We start from the raw sequence: 18,955 nt of genomic DNA on the forward strand, positions 1-18,955 counted from the left end.
TGCTGATATTATTTCTTCCATGTGCACCTCATCGGTGACAGGAAACACACTAGCAGCTTTAAACACTGTTGAACAAAGCACTCAAAATGAGCTGCTAGACTCGAGGCTGGATGACTGTCAACTGCTTAGTATGGAGTTTTTACAGGGCTTAAAATTCAGCCTATAGCACACATCACTCAGGATAGCTTCTTGACTGAAATTTTGTTTGAGGTTTTGTCATTATTAATATCATCCTGCTCCATCAAAATCTCTATATACTGTACATCTAGAGTTCAGATGAAATGGATATAAACATGTCTGGCTAGGTTTCAATACTGTTTCTGTTACTGAGTTTAATGTCCAGCTCTTCAGCCAACACTTGAAGTTCACTGAAGGGATCCACTTAAAAACTGGAAAATATTTCCAGGCCATATTCAGAAGTGTTAAAGTGTTTCTTTGTGATCAGGAGATTGTCAGTTAAAATCCTGCTAATGGATTGTGGCTTTTATTTCTGTTTTGACTCTTAGAAAAATCTCATGCCCCTTTTTTCTTTTTCCCCTTAAGGAATTTTAAGAGAAGCTTTTTGAGAAAATGTTGACGTGTAAATGAAACAAAAGTGAGAATGCCTACTAAATCTCTGCATATGCCAAAGAAAAGCCTTTAAGTAAAGAATTTTACTCAGGGATTAAAAAAAAAACCTAGCATGTGAGTATAAATTACCCCAAAGAAAAAGTTAGCGCATTAGTAAAGTGTGGAAAGCATGACAGAGCTGCAGCGAGACCGAAGTCTCTACTGAATCTCTGAGTAATAAAAATGGAAATGTAGATAAAAGGAGACCGTTGTCATAAAACAACAGTTTGTGTTAGTGGCTGCTTTCTAAGCTGTGCTTCAAAGGAGAAAAAAATGAAAAGATTCAAACAGTGTGTGGATTAAAGGAAGACAATTGAAATTCTTTGTGTTTTGTCCCTGTTGGAAAGTAAATGCGACGGAATCAAGGGATGAAACTGAGTAATTGCAGTTTAAAAAGTCGGATGCTAGCATACAGGGCATTCAGAAATATTCAAACCGCTATTTCATAACTCTTCTTATAACAATCAACACTCCAATCCTCGTAATGACAAAGAAAAACCAAAAAATAAATAAATAAATAAATGATTTGTGATAACGCTGCAAATTTATTAAAAAGAAATTAAAAACAGCCAATCTGCTGAAAAGCCCAGATTTATGGGGTGACGCAGTAATGGTGGACCTTCTGCAAGTTTCTCCCAAGTCCACATGCAATTCATTCAGAGCTATCACTGGTTTCTTGTTCACCTCTCTTACCAAGACCCTTCTCTTCCAGTTTGATCAGGTGGCCAGTTCTAAGAAAATCCCTGTTTTTTTTCCAAACTTCCATTTACTTAGGCCACTGTGTTATTGGGAACCTACAATGAAGCAGAACATTTTGTAGCCTTCACAGATCCATGCCTCATTCATGGATTCATTGAACATTCATTTATTCATATTTCCCTCAAACACTGCAAAAAATCTTACATTTGTGTTTGATGGTCTGAGGAAAACCCCTCACCTGTTGTTATGGCTGAATTTTTTAAACCAGCCATAATAATGTGGAAATGTTTTTATTTAGTCTATATTCTAATCTCGCCTCGGTTTTGTCATGTATGCAGCCAGTTCAAGAAAAACAGATGCCGAAAACAAATTTTGCAACTATAGCCCTATTCGGACGGGACTAGTTTTACAGGGGGTCGTTAGAGAAATTTCAGTTTCACAGACGTACTTTGTGATTTTAATTCTGTGATTTTAAATTCGAATCTGACATGTTTGTCTTTTTTCTCACACGACCTGTGTAAAAATTCCAGAGCAAATTACCTACTGTTTTTCAGCAAAATCGGCGCTCCTCTGAGAAATCTAATCCCGTCTGAATGCGAATGTCTGTGATTGCCGAAAATGTTTTTTCCAAAACGCGTTTTCTTGTCTGTTTTGGTCAACATGAACTACCGTATTAACCCTAGCGCACCGATATACAAGTTTCTGCTTTCTGCACACCAATAATGGATGTAAATGTGTTTGCTACCCTGCGAATAAATAAAAAAATGATATCAACAAGAAGAGCCAAATCACGTAAATTTTTAAGACTGGCTACTGTAATATCAGTTTCAGGTAAGAGTACTTTCATTTTTATAGTCAATTACATAACATGAAAATTATATAAAAACGTATTTATTCCAGTGGGTTTATAAGAAGTTCTATATAAAATCATATGATGTTAAACATTTTTACATTTGTTTTTTTTTTATTATTTTTAATATTATTATAATGTGTATAACATTTTTAAACACTTAACAAGTTAGGATGTTTACATTTTAAAGTGCTTAAATGTAAATTTATTTAATTTCAAAATACATTTGATCACGCATTCCACGCATCCTGGACATGTGGTCTTGTGCAACGCCCACATCTAAGACACAGACACTCCTACCTCCGTAATAAACACAGAGATGTTAGTCCCATCTGAATCCATACTGTACAATGACAGACGTCGGCTGAAAAAAATTCTAACTCAAACGTCGTTTGGAAAACTAATCCCATCCGAATAGGGCTTATGTCATGCTTTGATCAAACCTACCGTGTTCTACAGCAAAATGGAGCCGAACCAGTTCAGTTTGTAATCAGATAGCAGCTGTTAAAATGTCAGCCGTGCTCCGGCACATCATAATCAAAACACAGAAGAGATTTTGCACGGTGTATTCAAACAAAGGCTTTTAATAAAAACTATGGGGAAATATTGGAAATGTATTCAACATAATAGAAAGGAGGAATAGAATCAGCTGAATTCTTCACTGAGATAAGAAAGAACAGAGATCATTCACATAATGAGCGATTTTTAACCTGACGACCTGATTTTTTTTTTTTTTTTGTAAAACAAATGTTTTTTTTCCTTTTTTCTCTTTTAAATTCTATCATTTTACATCTGATTGAGATATGTGTAACATATTTTCAGTTCAGGATTGATTTACAGTTGAAAATATCAAAACATGAGCCACATCTTTTCCCAGGTCACCACACATATTTGTTATAATATTTGCTATTATTAGAGTCCGTATTCATTATAGTATTCATTTGTCCCCAGATAGTTTGTCGTTAACATCTTTAGAAAACACACAGGACTCATGTGCTTGCCAAGAACCCAAATTAGCTAATATTGTGTTTACAGTTCATTTTGCCAGCGTAACAGATTGCACCTTCATTTTATCCAAATGCTCATGCTAATGCCAGTGCCTGAATCCCTGTGGGCAACAGTGTACAGCCTTTTATATAGCAAGTTACAAATACATGCAGCAATTTTCCTTCTGGAGCTCAAAGATAACATTTCAAACACTTTTGTCTCTTTTTTTAACACATCTCCATATGGTAGAGGATTGATACTCTGTATTGTTGTTGTTCATGTGCTTTGTCAGGTCATAGTGATTAGTGTACATTTAATCTTTTGTGAAAAGTTAAAGCACCAATCCAGACAGTGTACTGTCAGTGTTATTTTTCAGTATTTTTCAATAATATTCGGTATTAAACAATGTTAATATTCACCAGCACTGACTGCGATTAAAACAATGACGCATAAGAGATGGAAGAAAGTAAAAAAAAAAGAGCTAGAAAGAGAGAGGAAAAAAAACATTGAAAATAATTTCCTACTCTATTATTCTGCACATAATTCTCACTGTTCTATCAGTCAAGTGTAGCAAATTTTCTGCGAAGGCAAAATACATGTGACTTCAAGTGCCACTTAATTTTCAATCTGGTTTAAACCTGCATAGAGTAGAAGCAATCTTCCAATCATGTGTGCAAGGAATAGAAGGCGAAGAAGAGATTGGAAAGAAAGGTGAGTTTGCTGGAGTCATGCACTGCTTCCCATTCAGATTGAAAGCCCTCAAAGCTCATCTGTAGGTTTCCCCCCATCCTTTTCTTCTGCTTCTCATAGAGATAAGAGGCCGGGTGTATGGGGGAGAAAATGGTTGGCTTTTGATGCATCCATCAAAGTAAGGCTACGACACAAACAGCTATTTTCTCAGAACACTTGGCACTCTGAACCCTGAGCAACCTGCTACAGTACATTACTGCCTTTGTCTGCTGAGTAAAATCGCTCAGACAGTAGATGCCGTTTTGAAATAAATAGTTAAAATGTTTATTGTGTCTGAAAATAATTGATTGGTGGCTTCGGAAAACACTTCTTTCATCTTTCATCTTCATTCATCTCTGTTTTGATTATGATATTATGATCACAAATTTTGATTTGATTACAAAATGAATTGATGTCTAGGATTAGGTCTATTTTGAAATAGGATACAACTGTGATTGGTCATTAGGAACAATAGTGACCAGTGATTGGTTATTGGGAACAATGGTGACTTGGCCAATGGAAACAATGGTGATAAAATTTTTGGTCATTAGGAACAAGAATAATAAGTGATAAGTGGATGTTGAGAAACGATCACTGATTGGCTTTATGTGAAGGTGCACATAGCTGACAAAAGCATATCGTCACTGTCGGGTGGAATCCTTGTATCTAGAAAACCATTATTTTTCAGGAAATTAAAAAAACGGCGTATTTTTTTGAGTTATTAAACATTGTATCGTTAAAGTTGATTTTATACCTTATATTGCTATCATACTGTTGTGTACCAACATTAACACAACATTTTCCCAGTTACATTTTATCGGAGATACAAGCTTTATGACTTGGGAGCAGCGAGATACGAGATTATGCTGTCATTGATAAGAATGGTACGGACACAGACGTCGCTGCTGCCAGCAGTGTTCAATAAAGTCTGCGGTGTCCAATGGAGTTATGAGATTTGCGCTCATGCTATTTTCAAGACTTTAGATTGGTTAATAATTTGTAAAAATAACAGACCCACGTGGGGACTGACCAATAGCATCGATATGTGAAAAAATATGAAATTGACAATATTTGGAAATAGGAGGTTTCCGCCCAACAGCGACGATAAGGAAATCACACCTGTATTCATGTAAATGTGCTTGACACGGAACAACAAATCCAAACGACTGGCTTGAATAATTCCTCGGACAGATCCTACGATGCAACCTTGCTTTTAGTTCTTAACTACTCGACTTCCTTCCTTCAATTACTTTCAGTTTACTGTTTGACGCACAAAAATTGTATCCAGTCATTGTATTGCATTCAGTATTATAGATTGTTGCTGGATCTGATGAGTTTACTTGCTCAGCAACTCTAAACATGGAGCTAGTACAAAACTTAATCAAACAACCAATGTTAACACTGATTAACGCATGACTAACGATTACAAACATCTTTAAGTTATGTTTAACTAATAATGTCTAGAAGCTTAGTATATATCACACCCTTTCCCTTCTGATGTAAAAAATCTGGACATGACCATGTTATTGGTCATGGTTATTACCATGTTATTCTCTCGTCTCTGGTTTGTTCACGTCGTGTTATTTTTTGTGTTTGTTTTCCTAGTTTTTGCCAAGCTTTGTACCAAGTTTTCTGTGTTTTGTTTCCCTGTCAATGTTTCATGTTTGTTAATAAACCGTGTCATTTTGCTATCCCCACGCTTGGGTCTGGTTTTTATCAACATAGTGGCAGCCGCCATTTCTGACAAGATTGATTGATACTGCTGCATTAGTCAAAATGGCTTCTTACTCAACATGTCAGCTAGCCATTGCACGGTAGCCAAAATAAAGCATTCTAATGACCTTTTGTTTAAACCTTTTCAGGTCTGATTAAAGCAGACTTTTCACATGTGTGTTATTGGCAGGAAAACTAATTTTTTGTCATTTTATATCAATTTGTTTTTTTTTTTAGAATTTTACGTGTTGGTTCCTTCTGATTATTGCTGCAAAGGACAAATGAACTAGAACAAAGCTGTCGCTGTTTTGAGACAAATCCAAGCTAATTCTGTGTACTGCCATGGTGCTGTGTAATATCTACATCTAAAACAAACTCTTAGAAGCTGATGAATAATTCGAGTCTGTTAGAGCAGACCTAATGAGCGGAACAGATGTCGTCCACGCTGTGAAACAGATCAAATGTGATTTGGCAAAGAGTGAATGAGCGTGACAGGAGAGGCAGATTGAGAAGATTATGGCAATAAGAGGGCTTTCAATAAGTGACCTAACCAACTCCTCCAATGTTGCACTTCTACTCGACTTCTTTCCTCAAATTTTTATTCACAGCTTGATTACAATTTGAGTAAAACATCCCAATCACTTCAAATCTCAACGGAGTATATGTAATGAGTCTGTCTGTGTTTTGCCCTGTTTCTGTCTGCTGTCTGCCTTGCTGTTAATTGTTTGCTCCGCCCACTCATTTGTTACCATGGACACTAATTGAACTCTATCTCCCCTCAGGTGTGTCATCTTAGTCTCTGATTGTCTCTGCGTTGTGATTGGTTCCTGTTTGGTATATCTACTCTGTTTGTTCACTGCCCTGGTGTTAGTTGTTATGGTGTGTTCATGTCTGTGTTCCTGTTTCGCATGCGTGTCTGTTTGTTTTGGTTTATTAAGAGTGTAAACTGCATTTGGATCCTCACTCGCCTTTGCCTCATCGCGACAGTATATGTGATTTGAATGTTTTATTTAACTGTACTTGCTGATATAGCTTGTTATTGAATGGCATCTTTGTGTATATTGATAATCAGCAGAAATCTACACACTAGTCAAATCCTACTGTATATGGATATTTTTTCCATTCCTTACCTTTGTAGAAGCATTCTTCGCTGTGTACAATGGTGATTCTTTCATGAGCCAGACACGAAGCTCGGTGCAGCTCACAGTGGTTCTGGTAGAATTTTCCATTAGATCCGCATACAGGTTTGTAGTGAGGCTTGCAGCGATCCAGACACTGGCACTCGCCCTCACCACTCGCGTAGTCCACCACACAGTGCTTCCCCAGACCACAGTACTTATGCTTACAGGCATTTAGGATGCTGTTAGGCCCATACAATCCTGCAGAGACAAAATAAAAATAAGGAATTTCTTTGTGAGATACTTTTGTTGCTAACCATCTTTGTGGGCAAGTATGTAATACATGCTCAAAAAGTTCATAGAAGTCAGCAGATTATATCATTCCCGTGTTCACTGAATCATAAAAATGATTTGCATGTCAAAATGTCTTATACTGTATGAGGAAGGAAAATTGGTCATTTGGAACAATGGTGATCATTTCATTGTAATTCGGAATAAAGATAAATAGTGATTGGTCGTTAGGAACAATGGTGATCAGTGATTGGTTGTCAGAAACAATGGTAAGTAGTAATTGGTTGTTTAAAACAACAGTGACTTGGCCACTAAGAACAATGGTGATTAATTTTTAATCATTGTGGAAAGGAAGCTCAGTGATTGGCTGTTGAGAAACGATGGTGATCAGTGATTTGTTATTAGAACCAGTGTTGATTATTGATTGGGCAGGTCACCATGCTGTCATGCTTTACACAATGCTGATGTGTGAAGCGTACATAATCCCACAACTTGTAACACCAGCTGCTGTTATGTGAACTGCTCAAAAAATTGCTAGGCTTTATTTTGACTCTAAAAAAGTAACCAAATGTAATAAAAACGTCACTAATTTTGCAACACTAGTAAATGAAAGGAGTTCACAGGAGTTCACACTATATATGCAAACCAGTTAAGGCCACTTGAATGCATTGCAAAAAAATTCATCAAACCTTCCTAAAAAGTTGTTTATTTCAAAGCATCCAAAGCACCTAAGCAGATAATGCTTCTGTTCGATTAACACTTATCCCTCTTCTTGAACCTTCTTGAAAGCTTACGAGGGACAGGGTGGCTTTTAGAAACGAGGAAAGCAAAAGGTTCACTTTGGTGGAAGCATCAGAACTGATCAATCGTAAAGAGATGTGACAGCCGGGGAAATACACAGGCTCTGAAACCGCTGAACCGAGAAGAATCAGACAACAGAGTGCTACTGAAACTGTAGTCATCTCATCCAGAGATCGCTAGCCAATCATGCCTGCTTCCCTTTAGATTCACCTAGAAGAACCAATTTTTATCATCATCTAATGCTCTACACATGCAAATGTGGTAAACCTGATACAGAACTTAGAAAACCCTACAGAAAATCTGTTCCTTCTGCATCAATGGCAGACAAACCAAGCAGGCTTCAGATAAAATATGCATGACGACCAGGCGCCCAGGTGCTATCACCTCATTACCTCTTTATAGACTAGACAGAAATCTGAGCATCATTTGAAAGCTTTGCACTACTGATCCTTTAAAATGACTCATGATTTGAATTGCAGTCTTTACTTTTTAGTGCACTCAGCTAGTCTGCACATTCATTGTTTACTTTTAACTCATAAAATGCAAAAGTCAGATTATTATTTTTTTGTTTTCTGAGATTTCAGTGGTTATGTTGTCATTTCTTTTTAATTTGTTTTCTGGAAACTATTCCCATAGCGCTGCCTACTTGTACTCCTACTTTTATTTCTTTCAGTGGGTGAAAAAGTTTATATTATATAAGTCACACTGCTTTGGGTCGTGGAACAAAATTGTAAATATTAAATTATTAAATTATAAATATTCTATTTATACTGTAAAAGATAAGAAGTATGAGTTGGGTTGATGAAGGGTACAAAAGGCCATCATTAAAATGCACACCATGTCACCCTACAGCTAAATGACAACAAAGACAAATGACTAATCTAGTGCAAGTCATGTGTTATTGGGTGAATGATGTGACTTGTAGAAATTTTATTTAGCCACAGGAAGTTAAATGACCTGCTGGTTCACGGCAATGTCGACAGATTTGTAAAAGACAGGATTTTTCATATAAAGCTTAATATGTCAATCACAATATTTGCATGTACATTGTACAAATTTGGCAACTTCTCAGCTAACGCTAAACACAGGCTGCAGTACGTTTTACCGGGATTATTGGAATTAGAGTAGAATACAGAGTACTTTATCAAACCCTAAGGGGAAATTTGGTGTCACATCAGCCACAACTCAAGATTAATAGGAAGGATTAGGACACTTAATGTATAATGCACAATAAACATACAATATATATATATATATAAAAAAAGGAACAAATAAAAAATAAGAGAGTGAATATACATAATATGTATTATATTTGTACAGTTCACACCTCCAAGGTTTCCAGATTTTTCTCGAGCTCTCACTGAGCTAGTGATTCATTAGAACATGGTTTTAGACTCCTCCCTTTTTTTTTTTTAAACACGAATGAAGTCTTCAGATACACTACATTAAAATAAACTAGCACTAGGAGCCAAGTAAAAAAGCAAAACCTCATGTCTTGCAACAGCACATGGACAAACATGAACAAATTAGCTCACAGAGTCTAGCTAGATATCTAGCTCACACCCTATAGAACAAAGCCATCACCTCTGGTCATTTACATTTACATTACATTTTCGGCATCAGGCAGACGCTCTCATGCAGAACGACGTAAAAAAAAAAGTGCTTTGAAGTTTCTAACAATGAATACATCAATACTGGTTCGCTAGGTCACTAAGGCTACCATGAGGAAATATAACACACATAAACAATTGTGGGTTTTTTTTTTGTAAACAAACAGAAAAAAGTGTGCATTTGTCACTGATTTGTGTCTCTGTAATCGACTGGTTGTCATTAATTACAGTATCAACTATGATCACTTATAATTATAATATATATTTTTCTATCTGTGTTGTCCTCGTATTGTAGTTGAAATGTTAAAAAAAAGGAAAACATTGTCAAAACTGAATGCAGATTCCTTCAATTTCTGTATTAGCTTCATGCTACTGTATACATTTTAACTCAACTCTGAAAAGCAGCTAGAGAAAAGCAGAAAAGAAAAAATAACTAAGAAACTACAGAAACAGCTCGATTTATAATGGAGATCAATCTCAGTAAAAGGACAACGCAGTGCATCGTGCAGCAACAATATGAACTGCCGCTGTCTGATTGTTCGCAAGAAATGTTATAGCTCGGATTTGCTGCCAGACCGAGAGCGTTGACTCGACTGCATCATTCCTAACTACCTGCCTAGAACTAAATGGCAGATATTAATCAGCTGCTCTGTGCCCATTGATAAGACCATGATTTATAGCTTTCCTTCTGAAAAACGTCTGGGTTTAGACTCATTAATGGTTTCTAATTAATAAAGTGTAATCATGAGAGTAAACAAACACAAACAGCATGAGCTTCAAAAAAAAAAAAAAAAAAAAAAAGCTTAATAAATCAAATTATTCTGTGTGTATTATTCCAAAATACTGTGTGTATTAGTCCAAAAATTAAACATGACAAATTGTTTTATTCCTCATATGATCAGTTTTAAAGATCTGTGGGTGTTTTGCTTATATATTCCAGGTTACGTTAATATTAGTGTTTTTTTTTATTTCTCATTTTGAGCTGTCATTGTAATAAAGGCTGAAACTTAAATATCACGATAAAAAGCCTACAGGAAAGAGCTTTCTGGGCAGTTGAAGTCTACATGTGCTAATATAATGGTCGTTATGCTTTATGTATATATTCGATGCAGTTAAAAAAGATTTGAACTCATTCTCATCAAAGCTCTCAAGATCTTTTGCAGTAAAACTATATAGAACAATTTTACAGTCGAAATGTGTACATAAAGCATTAGATCTCCTCTGAACATCATCCCTCAAACTCCCACCCCATCTCACTCTAAGATGCAAGTCTCAGCCCATCTGATGTTTTCCGACAGCATGGCAACGGCTTCCTTTGGGATTTTGGGTAATGTAGTAAACAACAGTAGGCAGCTTTCAGGTTTGCTCACCACCTCCTGTTAAAGAAAGCCCAAAAGACGTCGCCCACTAGCAGCAACAGAAAACATTTCCGGATAAACAACTGGCAATAACGCTTTAAACTCCTCATGACAGACAACATAGAAAGTCCAACATCTTTCCTCAATATAAGTGTGAGATCACAAAGTCCTCATTATCCAACAGAGCACGTTCTCCTGTGGAAGATATGGAAATATTCACTGCGTGAAAGTTGCAATGGAAATGATCGTTAACATACAGTGTAGCATTATATTTAGCAGATTATGATTTAGCAGATATGATTGCTTTGGTTCTTCATTTTTGTTCTCCAAATGTAAAGAACTATCTGTGAAGCAGATTCTACAAAATGTTCATATACACATTCTCAGTCGGCCTCAGTTATCATTCATTCATTCATTCATTTTCTACCGCTTATCCGAACTACCTTGGGTCATGGGGAGCCTGTGCCTATCTCAGGTGTCATCGGGCATCAAGGCAGGATACACCCTGGACGGAGTGCCAACCCATCTCAGGGCACACACACACTCTCATTCACTCACGCAATCACACACTACGGACAATTTTCCACAGATGTCAATCAACCCACCGTGCATGTCTTTGGACTGGGGTGGAAACCGGAGGAAACCCCCGAGGCACAGGGAGAACATGCAAACTCCACACACACAAGGCGGAGGCGGGAATCGAACCCCGACCCTGGAGGTGTGAGGTAAACGTGCTAACCACTAAGACACCGTGCCCCCCTGCCTCAGTTATCAATCTTTTTATAAAGTTGTGTATAAATGTTTGCATAGGCAAATAAAACAAATAAAAAAAAAATTCCCTGCCAGTTTTACAAATGTTCTGTAACATGTTTTGTTGTTGGATTTGTTTTGTAATTATACAGTAAGTGTGAATCAGCTGAAAATTGCCAAGCGATTTCAAAAATCAGCTGGTTTTCTTTAAGATTTGATGCCCACACAACTCCATAAACGAAAAACGGCAAAACGGCAGGAAAAGAATAAAAGTTTAGTTTGTTAAAACCACCAATAAAGCAGCTCAGCCACTGCAGCTTGTCATCATTATGGATTGATGGATTTGTTTTGAATTGCTTTCTTTCAATTCATTAATATGAAGACTGAGTTTCACAAGATTTTCTATATATTTGTGTGTAATTGAAAGAATTTGGCAATTTAAAATTTGACCATGTATCTGTGTAAAAAACAAAAACAGTAACTCAGTGGCATGTACTGTATAGAATTTATAATAAAATGATATTTAGATTAGTAAGTCTTCTTGTATGTGACCGTACACAAACCCAGAAGCTCTCACAAGCTTTTTCTTGTGTAAGTTCTCCTGTGAACATAAACAAGGCACAATGTTTGACATTTCTGTGCAAATATTTGCTGAATTCCCAAAAGACTTATTATTTGGCCCACATGTTTTGGGTGATATCTGACATTTTAGTGACAAAGTATTTTAATATTTGCCTAAGGAAAGTACAGGTTTTGTAAAAGAAAAAGAATGAATGTAATGTTTGTTTTAAAGCAAAACATGGGACCTATTTCTCATAATAAAGAGCCATCATTAGTTACAGCCTTCTCTGATTTAGCGTCGCAGATAAGAAATTGCTTCCACAGTCATATTTTGCTTCTTCACTGTGAGTGTTTTAAAGTGAAAAGCAGCTACTTCTACGTTTACATCCTAATCTACTTATTAAACAAGAGTGCTGACAAATATTAATCTATGGTATGTATATATATATGAGAGTTCTGAGTGTGATTATAAGCGTCATTCACATTTGTTTTTATCTCATCGGTTGAGGTGAAAAGTCCCTCACGGCATTTAAACACAAGCCTCGCTGTCTTCATATTGTAAGTGTGTGTAATGGACATGCTGTTAATTAGGAGTAATCCGATTGTCATTATCATCATCATCATAAATATTCCAGCCAGGGGGTCAGAGAAGAGACACAGAACATTAAACATGGATGATATATAGTCAGAAAAAGGGAAAATACAAAAGGAAACCATTAGAGAATGCTGTTTACAATGATGAAGGTTTTGCAATGAAAGGAAGAAATATTAAGGTATAAATAAGGGGGAAGTGGTGGCTGATGATGCCGCTGTCGGGCCCTTGAGCAAGGCCCTTAACCCTCCCTGCTCTAGTGGCACTGTATCATGGCTGGACCAGTGCTCTGACAACAACAACCGAAGTTGGATATGCGAAGAAAGAATTTATAGAAACAATACACTGTGCTGTAACGTATATGTTACAAAATAAAGGCTTCTATTCTATAAACACACTTACGGCTTAACAAAGTAACACAATCAGGACAGGACGAGGCAGAGACAGGACAAAAAGGGCATGTCAATGCAAATGAAATCCATACAAAACTAAAATATCACAGAGAGTACACATATATTTATCAAGCGGCTAAGAGCTCTTCTCCATTTTGATGATGATTTGAATTCCCAGAGGCATTTCCGACATTTTAAGCCAATACCTGATTACAAACCAAGGTAATATATACCTGTAGCTTCGTATCTGTTCATATCAAGATTGAAAACCTGATCAAATCACGTCATGCCATTTACTGTGTGAGAAAATCCCTCTTAGCTAGAAAAGTCTTTTAGATTTCTGTTTTAGTTTGTTAAACAGTCTCCTGACACATCATGTTCCAGACAGACAGACAAAACAAGGTGAGAAAATAGCCAAAATAACAACATTTCCATGCGGAGTAGAGATCGAAACATATTATCCAGCACCATATTTGCTCAAGAGCAGACGGCAAAACAGTCATCTTTAGAGCTAGTTTTCTGCCTGTAACCTATTAACAAGTGACAAGTGACGACAGCAGCATCGTGTTTCCTTCTCCAGAATCCATTCTCATTTCATTTTGCTTAAAATCCTAAAGTATGTACAGGGTTCCCACGCGTCCTGGAAAACCTGGAAATCCTGAAAAATTAATGACCAATGTTCCAGTCCTGGAAAACACATGGAAAATGAGAGAAAACATAAATTGTCCTGGAAAAAATCTTCTTGTCCTGGAAAATTATTATTTTTAAATGTTCTTGATCATTTAAAGAACAGTTTACAAATGGTCGAAACGATTAACGTTAGTAACAGAAAGCGCTCTGTTCAGGGACGCTGAGTTTTGACGGGTTTTTTGTTATGCTGTTTAATCTCGCTGTGACGGATGACGCTGTCTTGTGTTGGCGGTTTCAGGTGCTAGGAATGGTTTAAGTGCTCGATTGTTTTCAGCAAATGGTGACGGGTAAGCAGGTTATATTAACCTTGTTAATCTGAATATCATGTGCAAGGGGAATGCACAGCAAACTAAAGCATGCATGACGGCATTGGCCTGAGAAAGGAAAGGGGATTAATATGTGCGGTCTTTTTATTTTATAAATGTTGAAATTTCATTCACATGACAAATTGTCTTTAAAAGTATAGTTAAGTAATAGCCATAAAGTGTACGTTGTTTTTAAGACTTCTGGAGAGAAGAACATATTACTTTAGGCGGTAAATCTGTGAGCCTTGTCTTTTTTTGCTAAAATTGAAATGTCCTGGAAAAGTCCTGGAAAATGATCTCTGAAAAAAGAGTCGGAACACTGATGTAATTTCTGTATTTTTCTGCACGTTCAAGACTTAAGTGTCAAAAATGATGATAGTAAAGAATTTTATCTTAATGATATTCGAAAACAAATCGTCCAGTGTTTTTTTTTTTTCTTTTCATAAATCTAATCCTATAATTAAACAAATGTATTTGGTCAAAAGTGGAGATTTTTTAAGATATACAGTAGCTGTAAAATATTTAGTCAAAACCCTGAGATATACAATGCTGCCTTTTTCATAAAGTTTGTAAAAGGATGACCAAAATAACGGTGGAGAACATTTTTATTATAAGCATGTGTTTAATAGGTTTGAGACTTTGCGACAGCCGCACAGAGGTGCCTGGGTTTATGGCTTTGGCTCGGGCTGTCTGACAGGTATATTTGTAAAAATGAAATGAGTCAGGCACAGACAATTGAAGATGGAGTTGTAGCAGGGCTTTCTTGGCAGTGAGGTTTGATTGGAGGCTGTGGGACTGTTCTCTTATTGCTTTGGTTGCCACTGTCAAGGTCTATTTCTCCCCTTTACCTTTCATGAAATAGCAAAGAAAGATCAAAATTCACGAATGCATTTCAAAGAATAATTCTGCCTTTGCTTTCAAGTTGTATTGCGTTGTTTGCTTGATAAAACTAACAGATGTAGGGCAATAATTAATATATAACCAAATTACCAAAATCTATAAGCTTTATACAGTATACATAATCTAAGCCTAATAATAAATTAATTTAAAAGATGTCTAAACGTGTTCTTATGCTAAAGTGATATGTGTGTGTGTGTGTGTGTGTGTGTGTGTGTGTGTGTGTAGTAGTATTTCACACATGGACTCAAAAACCTTGGCAAACCTGGTAAACCTTTCTTGAAATCTAAATTACTTTTGACTTGAAGTGACATTTTAAATACGTTTCATTGAAAAGCTAAAGAAGAAGCTCTTTTCAAAATGTGACCATTATTCGGAGTGTAATGTACAACGATCAGCCATAGCATTAAATGGTAAATGAACTGGATAACATTGATTATCTTTTTACAGTGACATCTGTCAAGAGGTTGGATATACTGTATTAGGCAGTAAGTGAACAGTTAGTCCTTGAGGTTGTGTTGGAAGCAGGAGAAAAGGACATGAGTAAGGTTCTGAGTGACGTTGGTTAGGCCAAGTTGTGGTCAGAAGACTGGATCTAAAAAAATATCTAAAATAGCAGGTCTTGTGGGACGTTCCTGCTACAGTATGTAGTGGTTACTGTTTACCAAAAGTGGTTCAAGAAAAGAACAATCAGTGACAGGGTCATGGACGTGCAAGTCTTACGGATGCGCATTGGGAGCCGAAGGTTATCCTGTTTGGTCCAAGCCCACAGAAGAGCTATTGTGGCACAAATTGCTGAAAATGTTCATGCTGGCTATGATATAAAGGTGTTAGAACATGCAGAGAAACACAGCTTGCTGCATATGGACCTGAGTAGCTTCAGAGTGGACAGAGTGCCCATGCTGACCCCTGTTCACTGCCAAAAGCACCTAAAATAAGCATCAGATCTGGATCATGGAGCAATGTAGAATGGTGGACTGGTTATCTGGTGAACAGATAGCACCGGGATGCTTTATGGGAAGAAAGCAAGATGGCCGAGGCAGTGCGATACGACGGGCAACGATCTGCTGTATTCATGTGGATGTTTTTTTTGACAATTACCACCTACATAAATATGGATGAAGACTAAGAACTCTCCATCCATCATGGCAACAGTATTTCCTAGTGGCTTCTTTCAGCAGGATAATTTACCCTGTCATGGTTTGAGGAACAAACCACGGTGTTCACGGTGTTGACTTAACATCCAGATTCCTCAGATCTCAGTCCTAACAAGCATCTGTGGGATGTGCTGGACAAACAAGTCTGATCCATTCAGGCCCCATCTTGCAACTTACAGGATTTATAGGATCTACTGCAAACATCATGGTGCCAGATAGCACAGCACATCTTATGGAGTCCGGGTGTCAGAGCTGTTTTGATGGATCAAGTGGAACCTGATCAGTGTATTGCTCAAAAATGGACTTGCGTATTGCTTATTTTGCATATTTCACATATTTCTAAAAGAAAACCTCTAATAGATTCGACAAATCTATTAAGGTCTTGTATTGATGTATATACTCAACAGGTATTGAGTTTGGACTTGGAGTAACGCCTCTCATATCCACAGATTAAAACAATGCCAACAATACTGAAGAATTCTGCAGAGATTAATCGCATTGATAGCAAAAAACCTGCCCAATTGATGTAGGCTGTCGAAAATCCTATTTACAGCCACTGTTTTGCTTCTGCTTCTGCTTCCCAGGGGCGAGAGACACCGTATGAACTGCTGCTATCATACAACAATGATTTGATTGCTGTTTATCATATCAGCCTCATCAATCACAGGAGAGATAGATAGATAGAAAGATAGATAGATAGAGAGAGAGAGAGAGAGAGAGAGAGAGAGAGAGAGAGAGAGAGAGTTTCCATTAACAGATGAGGAGTGATCATTGAAAAACAAGAGCACTCAGTGTAACTTGTCTAACAGCTGTTTGTTTTTCCCAAAGTCTCACTTTGGCTGCTCTGGAGATAGAGATTTATTGTGAAAAGACACAGTGAGAGAGAGAGAGAGAGAGAGAGAGAGAGATCACCACAGCCCAAGTGTGTCATTAATTATTCAAGTATTCGGAGGCAAAGGACGACCTCAATATTTAAGTTCATGCATCAGGAGATCAGTGCATGCGCCTTTCCCAAAGTCCAGGACATCAAGCAACGGTCCTCCTCCTTATTTATTTATTCGTCTAGCCGTAGGTAGGAGCTACGTATTTATTGAGCGGGTCAGGACCGTGTGCCAGACTGAAGGGAAGGATGACAGATGTGCTAGCGCTGCACGTTTGGAAAATCTATAACACAAAATTGTTTAATTTAGGTCTGTTGTGTTTACAGAAGCTCGGTAAAACAGCCTGAGGTTGTTTTGTCTGAAGAATCTTATTAGCCTATGGTAATTCGGAACAAGTGTAAGCTTAATAACTGGATAACGATCAATCATATTAGCATTAAGGATACTGAGAAAAACTCAAAATTTTTACTTTGCTTATAAAAATAAGTCATGCATGTTCCTAAGCTTTACATTCAACCTCTTCTGAGTGTGTTGACACAGGAAACCTGATCTACTCTTGGGTTCTTTCCAAGCACAAATCACTTTTGTTGAAATTAGAGTCCCTCCTGTTTCTCTAGTGTTGATGCTCATGAATATTCATAGCATGCAAATATTGACTTTTCTCGCCATGTTGGAAGCCTGTCTGTCTTCTGAATACAGGTTTAAATATTCAACGACCATAAAGCAACACACTTCTGACGTTTAGTTATCTTGCTATTGAGGCTTTGGTGTCAAAGTGAATCGGGGTTTACAGTACAAACTGAGTTTTCTTGTAGTTTTCTTGTAATACTTATAAAACTTAAACAAGTGTATTAACCCAATACCTAAGGTTTATGTCCTGACACTGCATTTTTCTGTAGTATTGAATTATGAGTTATTTTTAGTACGAAATTAGCAAAAAATACAATATTCGGTTAGCAAGCAACGATACTGATGACAAGCAGACAATATTTTAAAAGAATCTATAATTTAGCTAACAGTGTTGTATTTTAATCAGTCTGTATAACCTTATCATTGAAAATATATTTACTCCATTAAATTTGGATGACATAGCAGGGCTCTCAAATTTTGAAGACAGGCAAGAGTGACATCTCAAACCCCCCAGCGACACTCCCCCCCACCCCCAAAGAAAAAAAAAACAACAACTGTGTTTCACCAGGATCACTGACCACATTTTAACCAAATTATTTAAAGTGTTTGTTCAATTTCCATTTATTAATTTGTGTGTGTGAGTGTGTGTGTGTGTGTGTGTGTGTGAGAGAGAGAGAGAGAGAGAGAGAGAGAGATTATGTCTGGTGTTGTTTATTGTAAGTGTTTGTTACCTTTTTGGACTCCTTTATCATTTGTAATGTTGCTCCCATATAAAACAGTTCGGCACAAGCCCAGACATTTTTAGGGTCATGATTGAGGACAATGTCCCTTCCAGAGACAAGCTGTTTCGTGTTGAGGTTTTGTTCAAACCGACCATCGAAAATCTCTCCGACCTCTCTAATGAATGTTTTTTTTTTTTTTTCATTGGTTGTAGCGTTAAATCTTGCTATTTAAATAATGCTATTTTCTGATTGGCTATTGTGTAGCCTCTTTTTTGATTGGCTGATAAGTGTCAGGCTCCACTCTAGGAACTCCAGGGTAGACGTGTTTGATTCCTGCCCGGTTCCATAGAGACAGCGGTGCGGACCGATACATGTTGCGGCTTATTAAATATATGATGAATAGTCAGTTTTTCTGCGTGACAAATACAATGTGTGGCGGGAGAGCGTGATAAAACACCAAAATGCGTGACTGTCACTCACAATGCGTGACACTTGACAGCCCTGACTTAGTAAGTCAATCCAGTAACTTCTGTAATGTTCCAAATGTTTATTAAGAAACAAGGTGACTAAAAAAAAAAATGTGACTAAAACATCCATTTTGCAAAATTTAGAA

At 37.1% G+C, this 18,955-nt stretch overlaps 1 protein-coding gene across 2 annotated transcripts in view; it reads right to left on the reverse strand.

Annotated features, from left to right (window-relative positions):
* Positions 1-18,955, reverse strand: part of fstl5 (follistatin-like 5) — a 161,125-nt gene that overhangs the window by 102,829 nt on the left and 39,341 nt on the right. For both annotated transcript variants that reach the window (XM_060885983.1, XM_060885982.1), the window contains exon 4: positions 6,718-6,966. In XM_060885983.1, the coding sequence (XP_060741966.1) occupies positions 6,718-6,966 (249 nt within the window). The remainder of the gene's footprint in view (positions 1-6,717; positions 6,967-18,955) is intronic.

Source organism: Tachysurus vachellii, chromosome 13, assembly GCF_030014155.1.
Source record: "Tachysurus vachellii isolate PV-2020 chromosome 13, HZAU_Pvac_v1, whole genome shotgun sequence".
In the NCBI taxonomy this organism is placed as follows: Eukaryota; Metazoa; Chordata; class Actinopteri; order Siluriformes; family Bagridae; genus Tachysurus; species Tachysurus vachellii.